This window comes from Adiantum capillus-veneris, chromosome 24 (assembly GCF_014529385.1).
Source record: "Adiantum capillus-veneris isolate H3 chromosome 24, ASM1452938v2, whole genome shotgun sequence".
Lineage (NCBI taxonomy): Eukaryota > Viridiplantae > Streptophyta > Polypodiopsida > Polypodiales > Pteridaceae > Adiantum > Adiantum capillus-veneris.
The window spans coordinates 40,640,707-40,659,262 of NC_140954.1; the positions used below are offsets into that span (position 1 = coordinate 40,640,707).

General features: G+C 47.5%; 1 protein-coding gene across 4 annotated transcripts in view; it reads right to left on the reverse strand.

The window, feature by feature from the left end:
- Positions 1–2,089: 2,089 nt before the first annotated feature.
- Positions 2,090–18,556, reverse strand: part of SEH1H (Transducin/WD40 repeat-like superfamily protein) — a 102,425-nt gene continuing 85,958 nt past the window's right edge. For all 4 annotated transcript variants that reach the window (XR_015186299.1, XM_086499169.1, XM_086499168.1 and 1 more), the window contains 2 exons: positions 2,763–2,880; positions 2,090–2,678 (listed from right to left, as the gene is read on the reverse strand). Coding sequence is in view for 3 of the 4 variants with exons in the window: in XM_086499169.1 (XP_086355295.1) it covers positions 2,559–2,678; positions 2,763–2,880 (238 nt within the window). In the remaining variant the exon portion in view is untranslated. The remainder of the gene's footprint in view (positions 2,679–2,762; positions 2,881–18,556) is intronic.

Below are 18,556 nucleotides of genomic sequence, written 5' to 3' on the forward strand. Positions count from 1 at the left end.
GCTCATCAAGCACCACCCATGGACCATTTAAGCACTAAATTTGAAGTTCATATGAAAAAGTTATGGTTAAAATAGTGCAAAATATTACAAAAGCAAGTGAAGAAAAACTTGACATGTGTACAAAAGTGCCATGCTTTTGAAAATGTGACGCCTCCTTGACCCTTAGATTAAGAATAGAAAAGATTAAGAATAGAGAAAACCTAAACAACCCTTATTTCATCTAAATTGACCCTAATGTGTATTCTACTACACACACATACAAACACGCACGCGCGCATGCACACATGCATGCACACACTTAAATACATAAAGAATCAATAAGATATTAAGAAGTGCACATACCTCATTCATTTGACTGATTGATACAATAAGGATTATTGTTAATGATTTTTTGGCGTAGGTTGCTTAATGAAGTAGATGCAATCTTCTCAGGTATCGTAAATTGGTTTGCTTTGTTTGCAAAGATGTAAGAGGTAGATTTGTTTGGAAATGGATTGTGAGAGAAATAGATAAGAAATAGGTTGAAGCAATAAAATAGAAAAAAACTTGAGAAATGAAAGAGAGAGAGAGAGAGAGAGAGAGAGAGAGAGAGAGAGAGAGACATTGGCCCCAAACCTTGCCGTCTCTTTCGATATTTCTTTTTATTGCTTCAACTCAATAGAACTCCCATGGCTCTACTCTACATCTCCTACAGACACACTACCAGAGTGAGGCCATGGGTCATATTTAAAGGCCCTTTGCCTCTAAAAGCAATCTACATGAAAACAATTCAAACTCAAAAGCAACCGATTAAAAAGCTACCAATGCAATTTGTGGAAATCCGTACAAGCAACCTATTTCACTTCTATATAGATCATCAAGCTCTTTCATTTCTGATCAATAAGATTACTATACAAGGAAGTGTAATCAAGTGAATGATGTTTCTAAACTACAATTGCATAACAACCAACAAAGAGCAGTTTCTATTGCAAAAATGTCATTCCCATTTCTCAAGGTCCAAGAAAGGGAAGGGCATGCAAGTAGTTACATTTGACGAGTTGCAACATATGACAATGTTAGGACAGCTACGCATGACAGTCAAAACTGGTGTTGCCTACATTCGATTGGTGCCTACATTTTGCCACCAATTTTAGTGACTAGAGTCTAGGTCAAGTGCTCATGATAATTGCAAAGTTAATTACAATGCAAATCACACCTAAAACAAGGAATTTTTCGTCAAAAAGCACTTTAATACCAACGTAAAATGCTAAAAAATTCAAAAGTAGACAACTCGTGTCATTAATAGCTCACATTTGCCTTGTGTAAAGTAAAATTCTAAACTCTCAGTGTATGTTTTAGTTTGAGGCGCCGTGTTGAGGGAAGGGGAGGGGAGGGGGGGGGGGGGGGGGGGGGGGGGGGGGGGGGGGGGGGGGGGGGGGGGGGGGGGGGGGGGTAGATTCATGAAAGTGTGACAGCTAAACTTCCCTTGAAGGAACAATTGTTTATGTGGAGATGTATCATTGGGGTTCTCCCAATTGGTTCCCTCCACATCAATGGCTTCCTCGCGATGTGTTGGTTGTGGTGCCAACATTGAGACTTTTGCACAATTATTCAGGTACTATCCTCATGCACATCAGTTTGTGGATTACATTGCTACATGTCTTCGCATTCGTTTCCTTGGGATACCTTTTGTCGATAATTTTGGCTTTTTGGAGTGCTTCCACCCCAAACATCTGCCGTATGCATACTTCTTTAATTGGGTTAAAATCTGGGTGCAGTTTGGAGAGCACATACTTCTCTCCCGTTACAACAGGTTCAAGTGGTTTATGTATCCGTCTTCAAAACCTCTTCAACAATCTCTTAAATTTGCAAGTGACTTGGTTGAGCCCCCCTCCTTTCATTACAAGCTCAATTTTGATTGTTTCTGATTTACCACATGTAATGTTTTCTATGGGTTTTCTCAGTTTGTGGTTTCCCGTTAATCATTCAATTTATTATCAAAAAAATGTGTGTGTGTGTGTGTGTGTGTGTGTGTGTGTGTGTGTGTGTGTGTGAGAGAGAGAGAGAGAGAGAGAGAGAGAGAGAGAGAGAGAGCATACGTGTGCACACACGCAGGAAAAACATAGAACGCATATGCATTAAAGAAGAGTCCCTTCCCCTGAATTGCCTCCAAGTGACTTTGCCTGTAGGCAAGTGAAAGGGATATTTTGTATCCAGAGGGGACTGGTGTGCGCATTATCGTGCTGATAAAATTTTTGTAACTGTTCTTGTATGACTTTCACCACATGAAACTCATGGTATTCATTGCAGCTCTAAAATTCTAGGAATTCCATTTCCCAACACAGGGATATCCACCTTATGATATAATCAGGATGCTTGGAGCTTGCACTGGTGCTCAAGCATTGCACTACTGCCAAAACCTTGAGCCTGTACTCATGATGCCCGCCGGTAAGCTTCAATAGATAGACTACAGGTCAAAATAGGTTTGCACATCAATACCCTACCACAATACAACCATCAAACCGGTGCGACCGGTGACCTGAGTTGTGCACTCCCCAGCCCTGGCAAAGCCTCCACCTCTATAGCTGCGCCAATTGTTGCCACTCACCTTTCAGATTAGCTTGCCATAGCCTCACAATGCCATCGCTTCCTGCACTAGCAAGTGTCATGCCACTCATATCCCACTCTGCTTGCCACACCTGCAAGTATCACACAAACTTGCAGTATAGGTAGCCAGTCAATTTGTGGTGAAGCCTTACAAATATACACAAGCTTAGACTTACCTCATCCTCAAAGCCCATTAATCGTGCTACTCGCCGTACCGAACATTTTTCTTGTGCTCCTGCCACTTGCCAAATAGATATCCCATCACCTGAAGCAACTGCTATCATTTCGTACGACCTTCCAAGGAAAAACAAAATTCTCAATAAGACATTAACACGAAACACCATATTAACATGCTTGTTTCCTTCTCTCCACCTTCATGAGAGAATCCAAGAGCTTGTACCAATAAAATCAATCAGTCAGGACCATCTCAAAGAGGATTAAGCAGAAAGGGAGGTAAAAGTCCGCATACTCAGGAATCCTCGTCCCCAGAAGCAAAGCATGATGTACGTCAAAAGATACAAAAATCATCTTTATTCCTATCATTACTGATCAACCATAAACATGGCATGCGTCCAATGCCACATCAGCACGTTCACGATTCACAGGGTGAATCCTGCCACATTTCATGTTGGCTTTCTGGCACGGGTTGGCTCTTCCCATCTTGGTTTGGCTCTTCCTCCTCTCATCCGGTTGGTCAAGCCATGCCATATCACTTTGTGCCATGAACAGTCTTCAAGGCCTTGTCTTCCATGTGCAGGACCTCTCTGGAATCCTTGGAGAATACCAGGGAATGCTCAATCAAGTTTCCCACCTCAACCTCTCTTTCATCATCGCTATTTTGTGTGGGTTGCTTTAAGTTGTTAGCTGCTATCAGTGTTGTTTGCCCGTAGTTCTCCCTAATGCTATCAATCTTTGAATTCCAGTTGCTCCAATTAACTGATGCTCTGAGCTATTACCAGTCTGATCTATTTTGTACCTATTATTGATGCATTCATACTAATATACTTACTTGTTTCTTCCAGTCAAATTTTTTTTTTTTCCGAGAGAGAGATCCTTTTATTAGTTAATGAAAACTGCCCGTAGGGCTACAACCACCTCTGCAAGAGAGGGCTACAAGAAACATGATGGGGAGACTCTCCCAATGATAGAACAACATATATACAATGAGGCTAAATCAAGAGATGGGAGGAGGGAAGAGCCACACAGGTGGTCGGTAGTGCCATCTGAGCACACCCAGGACAATGGTATAGAAAGGCCCAGGGCACCAGAGTCGAAGGAAAGCCTCGCGGCGCTCCCGCATGCGGTCGGAGCTGCCCTGTATTCCCTCAAGCTGTCCTCTGAGAGCATGGATCAACTCTAGCCAAAAGTCACGAACAGTCTCTGCTGGTGGCACAGAGCGAGCCTCAAAAATGCGGAAACAGCGGGCCCGCCAGATGAACCAAAGTGTCAGGCCACTGATGAGCTCCCAACACTCCTCTCTCTCACTGCACCACTCCTGTGGAGTAAGCTCTGTAGCAGGCTGGAGTGTAGGTCACCCCCCTTGTTTCACTATCATCCTGCTGGTGGAAGATAGCTCAAACTGAAGTGCCAGGCCCGTGAGAGTGGACCAAGCCGCTGCCCCCCAAGTGTACTATCTAGCCGTGGAGAGAGTAGGCATCAGCCGAAGAACTCGTAGCCACACCTTCTGGGCCGAGGGACAGTCCCAAAGACAATGACGCTGACTCTCCACCAACTGGTCCACAGGCTGCACATGCGGCGGAGAGACCACTATGCACAAGCCAGCTCCCTACTGTTGTAGCTCTGTGTGCAACCAGCCACTAAAACAAAGTGACGCGCCTCGGCTGTTTGGAGTCCCACAGCCTCTGCCAAAAGGCTGCCAAGAACTCGACTGTGAGGCCCTCCTCCTGCCAATGACGTGCTGCAGCGGGGCGGGCCTCTCTGTGCTGCAAGTATATGACGTCCAAGCCGAACAGTGTACTAAAAGAAGGGGACTTCTGGGTGGTCTACAGAAGAGAAGGGGTGCTACTGAAATGAGAACCTCCAGTCGTGTTAAGGCTCCCATCCACCGGGGTGCTACTGGCTCGAGAGGCGTGAGCCACTCAGCTGGAACTGACTCTGAGATATCCTGACACATGCTCTGCACCCCTCTCATGCCCTGTAGCTGGAAACCCTGCACCTCCTCTGACAAACCTGTGAACTCTAGCTAGTCACCTAGAGAGCGCACAGGACCTGCTGCCATGGGACCCCCGGAAACATGAGGCCGACTACCAACCAAGTGGCCTCTCTGAGTGCTAACCATGGGGTTCCAGACGAGGGGCTGCCGTAGACGCTCCTCCGTGCACGTCGGCTGTCTCTGCTCCAGGCCACGCCGTAAGAGCTCCCAAGATCGAAGCAAACTCACAGCGAAGCGGTCCTCCAGTCTCCTGCTCAAACCAACTCGGCGCATCTCTGTAAAGGTCCATCTGGTCGAAGGTTGCCAAGGGCCTCCTGACGGAGGCACCCTGGCACGAAGCCTCTGCAGCAAGAACTCCTTCCAGGGCTCCTCACCTGGAAGAAGTCCTCTGACCATGAACTTCCCAAGAAGGGCTCTGCTCTGCTGTGCTGGATCAGTGATCCGAAGCCCTCCCTGAGAACAAGGAAGCGTGATGACCGACCAAGCCACCTTGGCTCGGGCTATCTGAGTGTCGCGTCCTGACCAAAGGAAGTTTCTGATCAGCCTCTCTACCTGGCTGATACAAGAACTCGAGAAGATCCAGTAGGAAGTGATGTACCACATAGTCGCCAACAGCACCTGGTTGGCAACTACTACTCTACTAGCCAACGAAAGTCGTGCTGAGCTCCAATGTAACAGCTTTCTCCTGATGGACAGGAGAAGAGGAGCAATCCGCTGCTCGCGAGACAAGTCCAAACCAACCTGACAACCCAAGTACCGAATTGCAGTTCCTAGGAGAATCCACCTGAAACCCTCTCCTGGCACAGGAGTACTACCAACCGCTGTCTTTCTCCAGTTGATCAATGCGCCCGATGCACAACAGAAGGTCTCCAAAGCCTGCTCACATCTGTGAAGATTGGTCTCCTGGCCATCTAAGTACAAGGCTGAGTCATCGGCAAACTCAGCGTTCAGTAGCTCATCTCCCCGAATAGGGAGTGCTGAGCCCCGAAGACCAACCTGCTGTGACATCAAAAATCTGCTCATCGCCTCCGCATAGAACAGAAAGAGAAAGGGGGCAAGTGAACAACCCTGTCTGACCGAGCGTGTGAGCATGAAGCGGTCACCTCTCCCTCCTGCCAAAAGCACCTGATTGTGAGTCTGTCTGCACAAAGCTGACACCCCTCTGATCCAAGCATCTGAGAAGCCCATCCTGCGTAGAGTGCCCTCTAGAAAGTCCAAGTCAACTTTGTCGTATGCCTTCTCAAAATCGAGAAGAAGAATCACAAGGTCCTCACCACGGAGCCGTGCCAGGGTAGAAGCCTCCCAAAAAGTAAAGCTGTTGTCAAGGATACTACGTTCCTTGACAAAACCTGTCTGAGTCCTATGTATAAAGCTCTCTAAAAGTGGCTGAATCCTCAAACTCAGAGCCTTGGCAAGAATTTTGTAAGCTGAGTTGATGGTGGTGATAGGGCGCCACTGTCGAATCTCATCCAAGGAGCCACCCTCCTTGGGAATGAGGTAGATCAGGCCCTCACTCATGCTATCAAGCATCACTCCTGTGTGCAAAATGTACTCAAAAGCATCTGGGCCAAGCAGGTCCCAGTACTCCAAGAAAAAGCTGGGAGTCAACCCATCCTCACCTGGACAACTACCACGAGGGAGGGCCCTAAGAGCCGTGTGCAGCTCCTCAAGCTGAAGTGGCATCTCTAGCCTCTAGCGCATCTCCTTTGTCACAAGACATGGCATCTGTGCCCAAACCTGCTCCCTGCATGCATCCTGCCGCTCTGTCTGAGGCTCAACCGACAGTAACTCACGGTAAAAGTCAGTAGCAACTGCACGCATATCCTCGGGCTCACAAGCAACTGACCCATCGGGCCTCCTCAACCGAATGACCTTGGCATGCGAGTGCCGAGGTCCCACTGTCTCAAAAAAAGCACCAGTCACTCTGTCACCCACTTGAGTCAACTGAGATACCTGTCGGTGAAAGGCAAACTCATGACGCCTCTCCTCTGTGCTAGCAAGCTCCTGTCGAGCCTGCTGTAACTGCTCCTCCAACCATGGACTGTCTAGATGCTGCTCCTGCATCCTCTGTAGTGAAGCAATGCCTCGTCTGAGACTCTGCTCCACCTCTCTCGCTGCAGCCCGGCGAGCAAGAGACTCCTGAAGAAAAAAGTGGCTAAGCTGAGCTAGGCCTGAGGCCACTCTATCTGCAGGTGAAACCTGGCTGTCCATGCCCTCTGTCCAGAGAGCCTCTACCCTCTCTCTGTGTGCTGAGTCCAACAAGACCCTCTCTGGGATGCGAAGCATAGTGCTCCCACTCCTCAGCCTGTCTGTCTGTCTGCCACTGGGTGCATGGTCCGAGAAGGATGTCCCTGCCAGGATGCCCACTGATCCCCTCAAGTCACTGATGTGGTCACTAGTGTAGAAGCGATCTATGCGCGATAGATTCACTCCTCCCACTCTGCGGTCCGATCTAGAGAAGGCAAGACTGTCTGGGGGCCTCACAAAACCAGAGTGCTGCCATGTATCCGAGACCCTCAAAGTCATACACAACCTCTCCCAAGCTGCCAACTCGACTCCATGCACAGTAGCATGGCTGCCACCAATCCTGTCAGAAGGGTCCTCCAACATGTTGAAGTCCCCTCCTATACACCAATGATCGGCCTACGGCAAAGACTCAACAATCTGTGACCACGAGCACTCGCCACATTGGGCACATAGATGTTCATGAAGCCCACAAGGCCACCCTGAACCTGCATAGTAATCCACTGAGCCCTGCCTGGCACAATAATCCCTCTGCCCACAATGGCCTGCTGCAATGAGTCCGCAATAGTCATACATACCCCACCCTGGATGCCTCCAAGTCCAAAAGCAGCTGACCAAAAAGTATCATATCGTCCATGCAAAATCTGACCACATCGCCGAATGCGGCTCTCACACAGATGGTGCTCCTGAAGCATAAGGAGATCAATCTCTCCTCCCACAAGGCAACGCTGAAGCTCCTGATGCAATCGGCCCCGCTGTCGCTGAAACTAGGGCCCACCTAGTCCCTGCACATTCCATGAGACAATCCTCATGGGGAGCGAGAGAGAACAGATGCTGCCGCAGCAGCAAGACGGGCTATCTTCAAGGCTGGCTTGGATGGGGAGTAATCCGCATCCGAGCGTCCTCTAGAAAGGCGTGACTGCAGTGAGTGCCTAGCCCAAGCCCAAGCAGAGCGAGCCGTGCGTAAAGCAACCTCCTCTGTCCAAGAGTCCTCATGAATGTATACATAGGAAGGCAAACACTCCGTATCAGCAAAGAAGTACACCACAATGTGCCTACATCCTGCTGAGTCTGGGGGCGTCACCGCAAACTTGGCCAATGGCCACAAAGTCTGCAACATATCTGTAACTCCAAGTTCTCCCATGTGGTGAGAGAACTCTAGGACCTGTGTATGCAACCATCCCACCACTGAGTCGAGGGACCACTCTGTCTCGGCCTTGCCACAAAGGGGGAAGGAGAAACCAACTGCCGAGTCCAAGGCCTCTCTCCCCCTAGCGGCGAGGAACAAAACATGGACCCTGAAGCAGGCTGCCTCATGGTTTGCTACGGAATCGCCGAGAAAACGAGTGAACTCGTAGTCGAATAAGTCCCAGCGGCGTCAGATGTCAATGCTCGTCAGACCACGAGGGATAGCTGCAAGGGAAGATGTCTGAATCTGCAAAGGGGGCCGCAAGAAGGGCTGACCCTCTCTCGCTAGGCGACTCGTGGCAAAGGCGCTGCCAAGAGATCTCCTAGCCGCCGGAGAGGGACCTGTCTCCTAAGTCGACTATGAAACTGGAGCAGGAGGGGGGGGAGAAGGAGCTGGGGGGAGCGGAGGAGAAGAGGGGCCGGATGGGGTGACAGAGGTAGAGGGGCGAGGTGGAGAGGCGACGGGAGCAGAAGGCGGAGGGGCAGGATGACAAAGAGGGGGGGAACTTTGGGGGGGGGGGGGGGGGGGAGCGGCTGTCGAGGGTGAAGCGGAGGTGGGGGTTGGTGCAGGGATCTCCTCCTGCTCAAGAGGACCAAAGCGGTTCCCCGTGGGAACCCACTGCTGTTGAGTAGGCACCTGAGGGCCACTCTGAGTGCCAGGCTGACGCTGTGGCCCCTAGCGTCGTCGGCCACGGGCCTGCTGCCACCCCCCCTCCGTTGGAGCCCAAGGCTCGAAGGGTGGCTCTGTATGTGTGCGCTGTGCCGTTGCCTGTGGCTGCGGGCCAGCCTTGGTAGGCTGGGGCCTAGGCTGTGGTGCAGGTCGCAGCCTCCTCCGTGCACAGGCCTTCGCTAGATGGCCCATCTGTCGGCAAATGACGCACTGGTTCGGGAGGCCCAAGTACTCCACACTCTGTCTAAACCAACCCCCACTCACCCGAGGCAGAAGGATAACCTTTGGGAGCGTGTGGGTATCTCTGACCAAAACTCGAACTGAGGGGATGCCTGCCGCCTTGGCAGCTACTGATGCTGTCGTACGAGGTGTCTCCAGGACAGTCCCAATGGCGGAGCCGATCCTAGAAAGAAGTGGTAAGTACTCCCTCCGTAAACCCGGAAAGCAGACTGAGATGGGGATGTCTGCCTCCTCTACTAGAACATCCGAAGCCGGGTCAAAACCATGTCGCCACTGTCGAAAGTGGGCGCGTGATGCTCGGATGGCCATTGGACTCATAGCTATGACCTTGGACGCCATCTCGGAGGTCTCAAACTCGATCTGATAGTAACCCCGTCCGAGAATCTGGACATCCAAGATCTTGCCCACCTCTGCGAGAAGGCGGGCCTGGAGAAGGTCTCGTAGCTCTCCTCTCCTAGGTCGGGTGCCGAGAATCTTGCAGATGACCGAAGTCGCCTGCAATTGCTCTACCTCTGTGGCAAGGCTCGCTTGCTCTGTCGGCGAGAGACCAAGTCGAATGGTGGGCTCAGCGGGGTCGGGCGAGGGGGCTTCTGGCGAGTCCCTCTGTGGCGAAGCTGGAGCCTCCATCTGTGTCTACTGTTGTGTCGTAAGAAGATGTCGACGGGAGGATGTTGTAATCCGGCGCAGAAAGCGCCGCCCCAAGAATTGAAACAAAGCTGAATAGGCCAAATTGCAGGGCTGTCGGGGTGAAACCCAGGCGGGCGGGCGACGGGGCGGGGGGGAGTGGGAGCGCTGGCGGCAGCAGGAGGGGGTGACTGGGGCGGCAGTGACAGGAAGGCAGCGCGGGGCAGGCAGCGGGCAGCGCTGGGGCGGGGGGGGGGGGGGGGGGGGGGGGGGGGGGGATGGCGTGCAAAGCAGCAGCAGCGAGCTAGGTAGGAGCGTAGTCGGGAACGTCTGTGTGTCTCTTCCAGTCAATTCTCTCTTGCAATTATAGTTTCCAGTTGATCAGTTACTATTCTCTGATTCTTAGCGGGATTATTCACCACCGGAAAGCTGAGTTTCCAGTTTTCTATTTTGATCGTTACGGTGGTGAGCTGGAAACTCAGGACTGAATCAGAATATAAGTGAACGTGACTACATTTTCGTCAAAATGCCAGTACTCAGGTCTCATGGGTATAGAGCACTCTATCAATAGTTCAGGAAGATGATGATCGCCCTCATCTGCAAAGGAGTCACAGCCTGAGTCTGTAATCACTCTCATGGAAACAAGAGGTCCCAAAAAGGAAATGTTGAAGACATTCCAGAACACCATAGCAGACACCTGTCACCCAAGTCTAGCACCGACTCTAGAAGATCCAAAAAAGAAAAGGAATCCCAGTAATACAAGTCTTAAGTGGCTACTGTTGGAGATTCAGAGGAAGAAGCACTTCCTATGCTAAATGGCACTCTAGGCAACAAACAAGGAAAGGGAAACTAGAAGGGAGCTCCGGAAAAGAAGGGAAAGAAGGAAGACAACTGAAGCCACTACAATGGATGAACTGACACTAATGTAGGTACTGAAGAAGATGAATGAGTTAAAAGACAAGCTCACCGAGGAAAAGAAGTCTACCTAAACCTGGATTTTCCCCCATTCAGAGGCCAGAAAGCTAACACATAAATGTTCAAGCATTTGAAGAAGTTTAGGTCAGCTGACTATGTGGAACACTTTCCGCAACACTGAAGGACAAAGCTTGGAAATGGTACTACAATTACCAGGCTAGTAAGTTGTATAGTTATAAGCTGTTGAGACGAGCCTTTATTCAGAAATTCAGTGAAGATTGGACTAATGAAGAGATTTTATGGGAGTTGGACAAGATCAAATAGGGTAGTAGGTCAGTCAGGAGGTACATGGACTACATTTAGGACCTAGCCAGCCAGCCATGGTATTCTGCATCCAAAAGCCAGATATCGGACGGTAATGTGCAATGCCCAAAGTTTTCATAAAGTCACATGCGAAGTCACTAAAGTGCTAGTGTCCTAGTGAGTATGTAATGCCAATTCAAAGCACTCAAGAGGTCGTTCACACACGAAGAGACCACTTTTGGCTGCTCATTGACATCCCCACTAACATTGTCAATGCCCAATAGTGGGTGTAGAACTAGGTATCAATATATACTCCCACACCACACATGCAAGCATACATCAATTCAAAGATGTGCTTACTGAGTTTCTGTCATAATTCCAGAGATGCAGGGCACACTCAACCGTAATGAAGCCTAGCACTAAAGGAAGGATAAATAGGAAAAATTAGCACAAAAATAAGGTAGTTGATAAGGCATACGGTCCACAAAAGATAAAAGACTAACACAATATCAACTGGTAGTAAGTCGGACGAAAAATTCACAGCGTGAAATATACATGTCTGCTATACGACTAGAAAATATATCTCATGATCAGGTAGATCAAGAGTTGCACGGCCTCACTTGCACAACACAGCCATCAAGTCATTTCCGTATGTGAGCAGTCTCTGAATTCAACTAGGTTAATTTATTACATGAAAAGCCTCCCTTTAGTGAAGTCGTGGGTTTTCCCTACTGCTCCACCCACTCTCATTTTCCTATATAGGAAAGTCTAGGACTCTCTCTTGCATCAGATTAGAAGTACCCCTTGGGCATCAAGCACCCACAGTATTCCAGCATACAATTAGCATTTTCAGCCATAGCACCTGTCAACCATCAGTAGCCCTACCTTCAGCCCTTAGCCTCATAGCCAAGAGTATCCCAATTCCTCAGCACCAGCGTTTTCAGCACATACATCATCAGCATCAGTATTCAGCCCTGTCGTTTTTGCACCAACATCCTCAGGGTCACAATTGTGACTATGTTACAGTATTACATCTACTCCTAGTTAGCGATACGAAAAGTGCCATGCCAAGGAGAACCCCTACGCTTGGATGGCCACGACCTTTCGATCAAGAGACATGCCTCTTCGCCAAAAGCCACACTCCTTCGACCATTGGTCACACCCCTTCGCTCTACGGTTGTGACTCTTCATCCAATGGTTGCAGCTCTTCGCCGAAAGGATGTGTCTTTACGTCTAAAGTCACGTCTCTTCACCATGAGACGTGTCTTTTCATTTGTGTCTCTTCGTCTCTTATATAAGGAGCCTATTGTGCTCAGTTTTCAAGCATTCATTCAATCAATCAAACACACATTCAGTCTCTTGAGTCTCAGTTTGATCTTATGTATGAAGTTTTAAGTCTTAATTATAAGATTAGCACCACTAATCCTCACACTCAACATCAAATCCAGATCAGTTAGCATCAGATTTAGTCTAGCGCTTTTGCAGTTCATCCGCGTTTAGCATTTTGCATTCAGCATTTCAACATTGTAGCGGTTTGTGCAAGTACTCTAAAGCAAGGGGACCCTTGAGGGTGGTTGGGACCGGACGTGCGGTGTCATGATGATGATGATGATGATTTTAGTCTCACTTTACTTCACTTCATTTTTATTTTGTACCCAGACATTGGATTAGATCCACCAAGATTGTATCAATTTGGTCTCATAGGTCAATTTGTCTTATAAAGATGTCTAATGTAACATTTGATTTCATTTTCATTTTCTCTCTCTCTCTCTCTCTCTCTCTCTCTCTCTCTCTCTCTCTCTCTCTCTCATTATGTCAGTTTAGTTTCTCTAAAGTGAAGGAACGTAGCCTTGTGTTTGTGCAAAGTACTAGATCAGAGTTAAAATCCTTAAACCCTTCCACTGCACCTGACATTGGTATCAGAGCTCTGGACATGCTTCGGCTTTGCAAAAAAGGGAAGAATCAAGAACCCAAGGAGCCTCGCTCAGATTTCTTCTCTCTATATCAAAAAAATTCTACTTCATACCCGCAACTAATACCTGTTGCCTACACATATTAGCCACTTCCACCCTTAGTCCATTGCACATCCGACACGCTCCCGTCTTCATCGTTGTCTTACGAATATCGGCATAAGATACACGAAGATCCAGATCTTCAATACCAAGATCTGCTTTCAACATATGCAGATATCAAAGAAGTTGGAGAAAGGATCCCTCACCCTCTTCTGCATTCGCTTTTGCACGTAGCATGCATCCACTTCAGTCGGACATGGAACCATTAGAAATACCTCTGAGCACCCATGCCTTTCACCTTCGCCCGCAGTGTTTTCACGACAGGATTGTTTGGGTGGTATTTGCTGGCAAGCGAGAGTCGCCATCAAGACTAGTATTCTGCAATAGAAGTAAGGCTACCTATTAACTTGTATGCTCACTGTTTACATCGGAGCAGTACCTACATCCATATTACCCACCTCTTTGGAGGAGTTTTCGTCAATTTATGCATCCACAAGCATTAGAAGCATTCAACATGAGAAGTACAAAAGGCATCCACAAGAAGAAGTTCAACAGCTATGTCTCACCTTTGCTTTCAGCCAAATCAGCAAGCGTTTTCTATTTTCAGCCCTAAGCAGATAGCGTTTTTGCATTCTCAGCCCTTGCAGGCCTTGGCACTAGCAGATCAGCCCTTCCCTCGCAACAGTAGCTGATCCACATCATCAGCATGACCAAGCGTTTTCAACCTATAAGGTGCAGAGGAATGAATGTTGAACTTTGCTCAAAATGAGTGCTCCGAACTGTGCTCAAGGTTCATTTTTTCTTATGGAAGGGAGAGCCTTCCGTTCTTTAATGAGAGAGTGCAATGGACATAAACAAAATGAATGGACACTGTGCGTGAAAGTACATGAGACTGAGAGATAGAGAGAGAAGAATACGACACCAGAATGTTGTCAAACCCTCCTCCGAAGCCCCCACTCTCTATGGCGAGAGTGGTCTACTATTGATTGCACAAATCTCTACAATGCTTGGACTTGCCCTCGATGTCGACGACGACGAGACGGGCTGAAATCTGAAAACGCTAAGGACTGAAATCTACAAATCTTTATCTGCTGAATTCTAACTCTAAGTCGGTGATGATGTCGATGACGACGGTACGACGACGACGTGCTGAAAACACAAATGCTGAAATCTGCGTTTTCGGGGCTGGCTTCGCGGGATCTGACCGTGTGGCGAGAGTCTGCTGCGGGAAGGTGAGATCTGCGAGGTTTGGGGGTTCTACTGCGGAAATTGACTGCTGAAAACTGAAACCGCTGAGTCTAGGGCTGATTCTGTGGCGATGGAATTGCAAGACGCCGAGGCTGATCTGCAAACCAAAAACGCCATGGCTAATTTTGGTTCCTACGGTAGAAATCTACTACGCTGGAAATCTGTTGTCTACTGTGGGGGGAATCTGCTAATGCTAGGGCTGATCTGTTGTCTGCTATCGTCAGGAATCTGCAAGAGCAAAAACGCTAGCCGATCTGGTCCAAAAACGCTAGACTTCTGCTGTGATGCAAAAAGGCTAGGCCTCTTGGGGGTTTCTCTAAGAAGTTGCATGTTGAGCAAGAAAGTGATAGCGCTAGGTTTCTATTTATACAACTTAGCAAAATTGCCCTACCTACCTTCCAACAAAAGTCACTTAAAAATAATTAGTGAAAAATGTCAAAAATAGGGAAAATAGGTCTTCTGCCGTGTAAAATGATCCTGATGGAATCTGACGGGAATGCTGATGATTATGATGTGCGCAACCAGAGGATATGCATCTAGTCAAAGTATCTGGACACGCATGGTCTGCGAACAGACTCACGAAAGTGCCAGACCACTTCCTATTCTAGACTGACTTGACTGAACTGAACCCTGGTCATGCTGTAGCTTGTCCACGGACACATAGGGTTGAATGTGTCACGTGACATCCCCTCCTTTTCAAAGTGAGGTACCAATACCGAACTGTATGGCGTCGAGGGACACCACCAACAACATCCGGGATCCTTGAAAGGACTATTCGCCGGCCAACTCTGAGATGTGGATCGTGCGATACTTGAACTTCATAAAGGTCTGCAACGCTTGCTTCTTTGGGCCGCGCCGAAAGCGGCACAAAGTCACAGGTAGCTCCTTCAGTGCTTCAACTTTGTCTATGGACGTATGTCCACCTTCTTCAAGAATCTCCATGGCTGAAAATTCTTGAAACCACTTCCAACACAAAAACATGAACATACCTATTCCATGTAAAGTGACTGGAAAAAATTTTGTCTTTTCTAAAGGCTGTGCATGCAATATAGATGAACAAAGAGATGGAGTGCCAAACCGTTCACCACACACACGCAAACAATGAGATCAAATCTTTCTCTTTTGATCTAAATCCATCAACTGTGGCAAAACTCAACGGAAATGCCCATGCTTGGTGATCATACTTCCTGTAAGGGTTCTTTGGACCTAAGCTTGAGAGCCAAGATCGATTCCTCGTGTTTGATCGAATCTGCCTGGGGAGGGTGCTGTGGACCTCGACTCGAAAGCCAAGATCGATTCTTCGTGATTGATCAAATCTGCAACGAGGTTAGCTTCGCTAGAAAAAGCATCAACTAAACCATCATCCTTGTGAACAATCACGTCGTGATCATACAAATCATCACGCTTGTGAGAAAACACATCTTGATCGTGCAAATCATTATGGTTGTCATTGTCATCCAAATCATCATGCTCATCATTATTATTCAAATCATCATGCTTATCATCATGGAAATCCTGTGTATCATGCTTTGGAGAAGACGAGACCGAGAGTCTCCTTCTCTTGAATCCGTTCAATCTTCGCCTGCACATTAGCAATGAGAGATGGAGAATGAACACCTTGCTCTCCATGAATGACAATAGGAGAGTCACTTTTGGCATTGAAAGTGAACGTATTTTCTGCCCAATCAATGAGAGGGTTATGCTCACGAAACCATCGAATGCCCAAAATCATATCACATCTTGAGAGAGGAGAGAGTGCAATGGACACAAACAAAGTGAATGGACATTGTGCGTGAAAGTGCATGAGACTGAGAGATAGAGAGACTAAAAATTTTCTACAGAAAGCAGCTTGTTGAACTGTAAACAACACATCAAGGCACTCTTTCGTAATGAGAGAGTCCATATTGGGAGCTAAGCCAGAGACCTTGAGAGGAGATTTCTGACTAACCTCTAGGCGGGCTCTCTCAACAAGAGGGACTATTCACATCATGCATACTACTTGGGTCAAACAATATGACAAAACGCTGCCCCGTCGTATGACCATAACATTTAATGAGAGATTCATCAATGGGAGGGTCATGAGAAACTTGGGGCACACTCGTGTTGTCATTGATTGTATTGACAGAGGAAGTGGATTCTGTGGATTCTTTAGATTCATTAGAGTCAAGCTTAGGACATATTCTTTTTATGTGACCCTTAATGTGACAATGAAAACAACGACCTTCCTTAGAATAAGTGCTTTGCTCTTCCAACGTGATGTATCCTCCTAAAATTCCTTGTGCTACCTTTTCATCGGGAGTGAGCTTAGGTTTAGCAATTGTGTTAGCTTTACCCTTAGGTTCATTGGAAGAGTTCTTTTCTGAGACATTATTGGAAGATTGGTTGGAAGAATTACCGTTCTTACCATTCTGAGGGTTCTGAGAGGTCTGAGAGATACTTATCGAAGTCTTGCTTTCCTTAGGCTTTCCCTTGTTGTGCTTCATCTCCTGTGCGAGAGCAATCGCTACCGCCTTGTTGACATCGATTGGATCGAGCACCTCGACGTCATACTTGATATACTCGTCCGATCCATAAAGGAACGCCTCTTTGCACTCATCATCCGACTTGCGTAATTGGGTGCCTAGCTGCAAAACACGATTAGAGAAAGACATAACTAGCATACCATTTTGCTTGACAGCGCGCCAATCGTCCTTCAGTCGTGCAAAGTACTAAGGTGGCATAAACCGCGCCTTGAGCTTGTCTTGGAAATCAGCCCAAATGAAGGAAAGGGGCGTGAATTCGTCGGCTTCCTGTAGGTGTGCGGCCAACTGTGCTTCTTGCCATGCGTGGTACCAATTTATGGCATCACTGTCAAGGTACATGGCTGTCGTCAAAACCTTGCTATTTCCTGTCTTCTTAGTTGTCGCAAAATAAGCATTAAATTGATGCAACCAAGAATGAATAACCGTGGCATCCATCTTACCATCATACTTACTGAACTGGATCTTCTCTGTGACTGGGTTGTTGGAGTCCGAATCTCGGCTTGCGCCACTTGATGAACTACCAACATCTTTGGCTGGCTCGGACTTCGAGGCAACAACATGTCATACAAACTCTTGCATGCATTGTTCGCTCTGTGCCGCACACTCTACCTGTCATTCTTCAGCCGCCAAGCGCGCTTGCTCACGCTCACACTCAAAGGTGTCTTGTATGAGTTGGCGTTCATGCTCCAAGGCTTCTTGTCTTTCTGCTTTTCTTTCTAGTTGTGCTATCGCAAAGCGATTCGTTTCTTGTTGTTGTGCAATCTGTTGGGTTAAAGGCCCAAATGGCCAACTTTAATGTATATTTTAAAGGTTACTAATCTTTGGTCAAGTTCACATTGAACTTGGCCACTAACCATAAACTGGTCCTATACAAAATAAAAAAGGGAATGTGAGTTTTTAACTCACTAACTCATTCCCCTACTCAACGTGTAGCGTGCCCTCTCTCTTCTCTTTCGCTCTGCTAGTGCTAGCTATCTACAAGCCTCTGCCTCCTCTGCAAAGCATACACCCCGCACACTCTCGCGTGCTCTTTCACTTGCACACACCGCCGCGCACTCATCAACTGGTATCAGAGCCCGATTAGGGTTTTCCCCCAAACCTGCAAACGCTGAATTTTAGCGAAGAAGGTCAACTTTCACGTGAGATTTTGCAATTTCGTCGCCAAAGGACTTGTCCCCGGACATTAGAGAGCTCCCAACACTGAAATTAGGTCAAAAACAGCAAATTACAGGCTATGACAACAAAATATAGGTTTTGCAAACGATGTATTAAGGTGTGGGAATACTTTTTCTAACTCCGCGCTACCCGAAAACACTGAAATTGCCGAAAAACAAGCCCTAAAATAAGTGTTATAAGCAAATTTCAGATTTGCGCAGGTTTTTGCAATTGTTTTTATGGTGTGATTACATTGGGGAAAGTGCAAATTGATGCAATCTACACACGTTTGATAAATTTTGTCTATGTATAATCATTTGTGGCTCAATTTCATGCAATTTTGATGCTACAAATTGGGGCTTTTGCGCTTACATGCTTCTAAAGGCTGTGTATTAGCCTTATAAATGTCTTCTGAGACTAAAAACAACTAAATTTGTTGTTTTCGAGCACAAATTCGCTCGCTTAAATTTCCTGCGCATGAATTTCAGAAATTGAATTTTGTGTCCAAATCGACCTATTTTGCCCCAAATTGCTCCTGTGACCATTTGGAGCTTTAGTTTACATCTCTGCGAGGCTATACTCCGATTTTTGCGCATTTTGCCCAAAAATTCAGCGTATTATCCCTCTTATTTCGTGCAACTATGGCCTCATCTTCTTCGGATGTGAAGAACCTCTT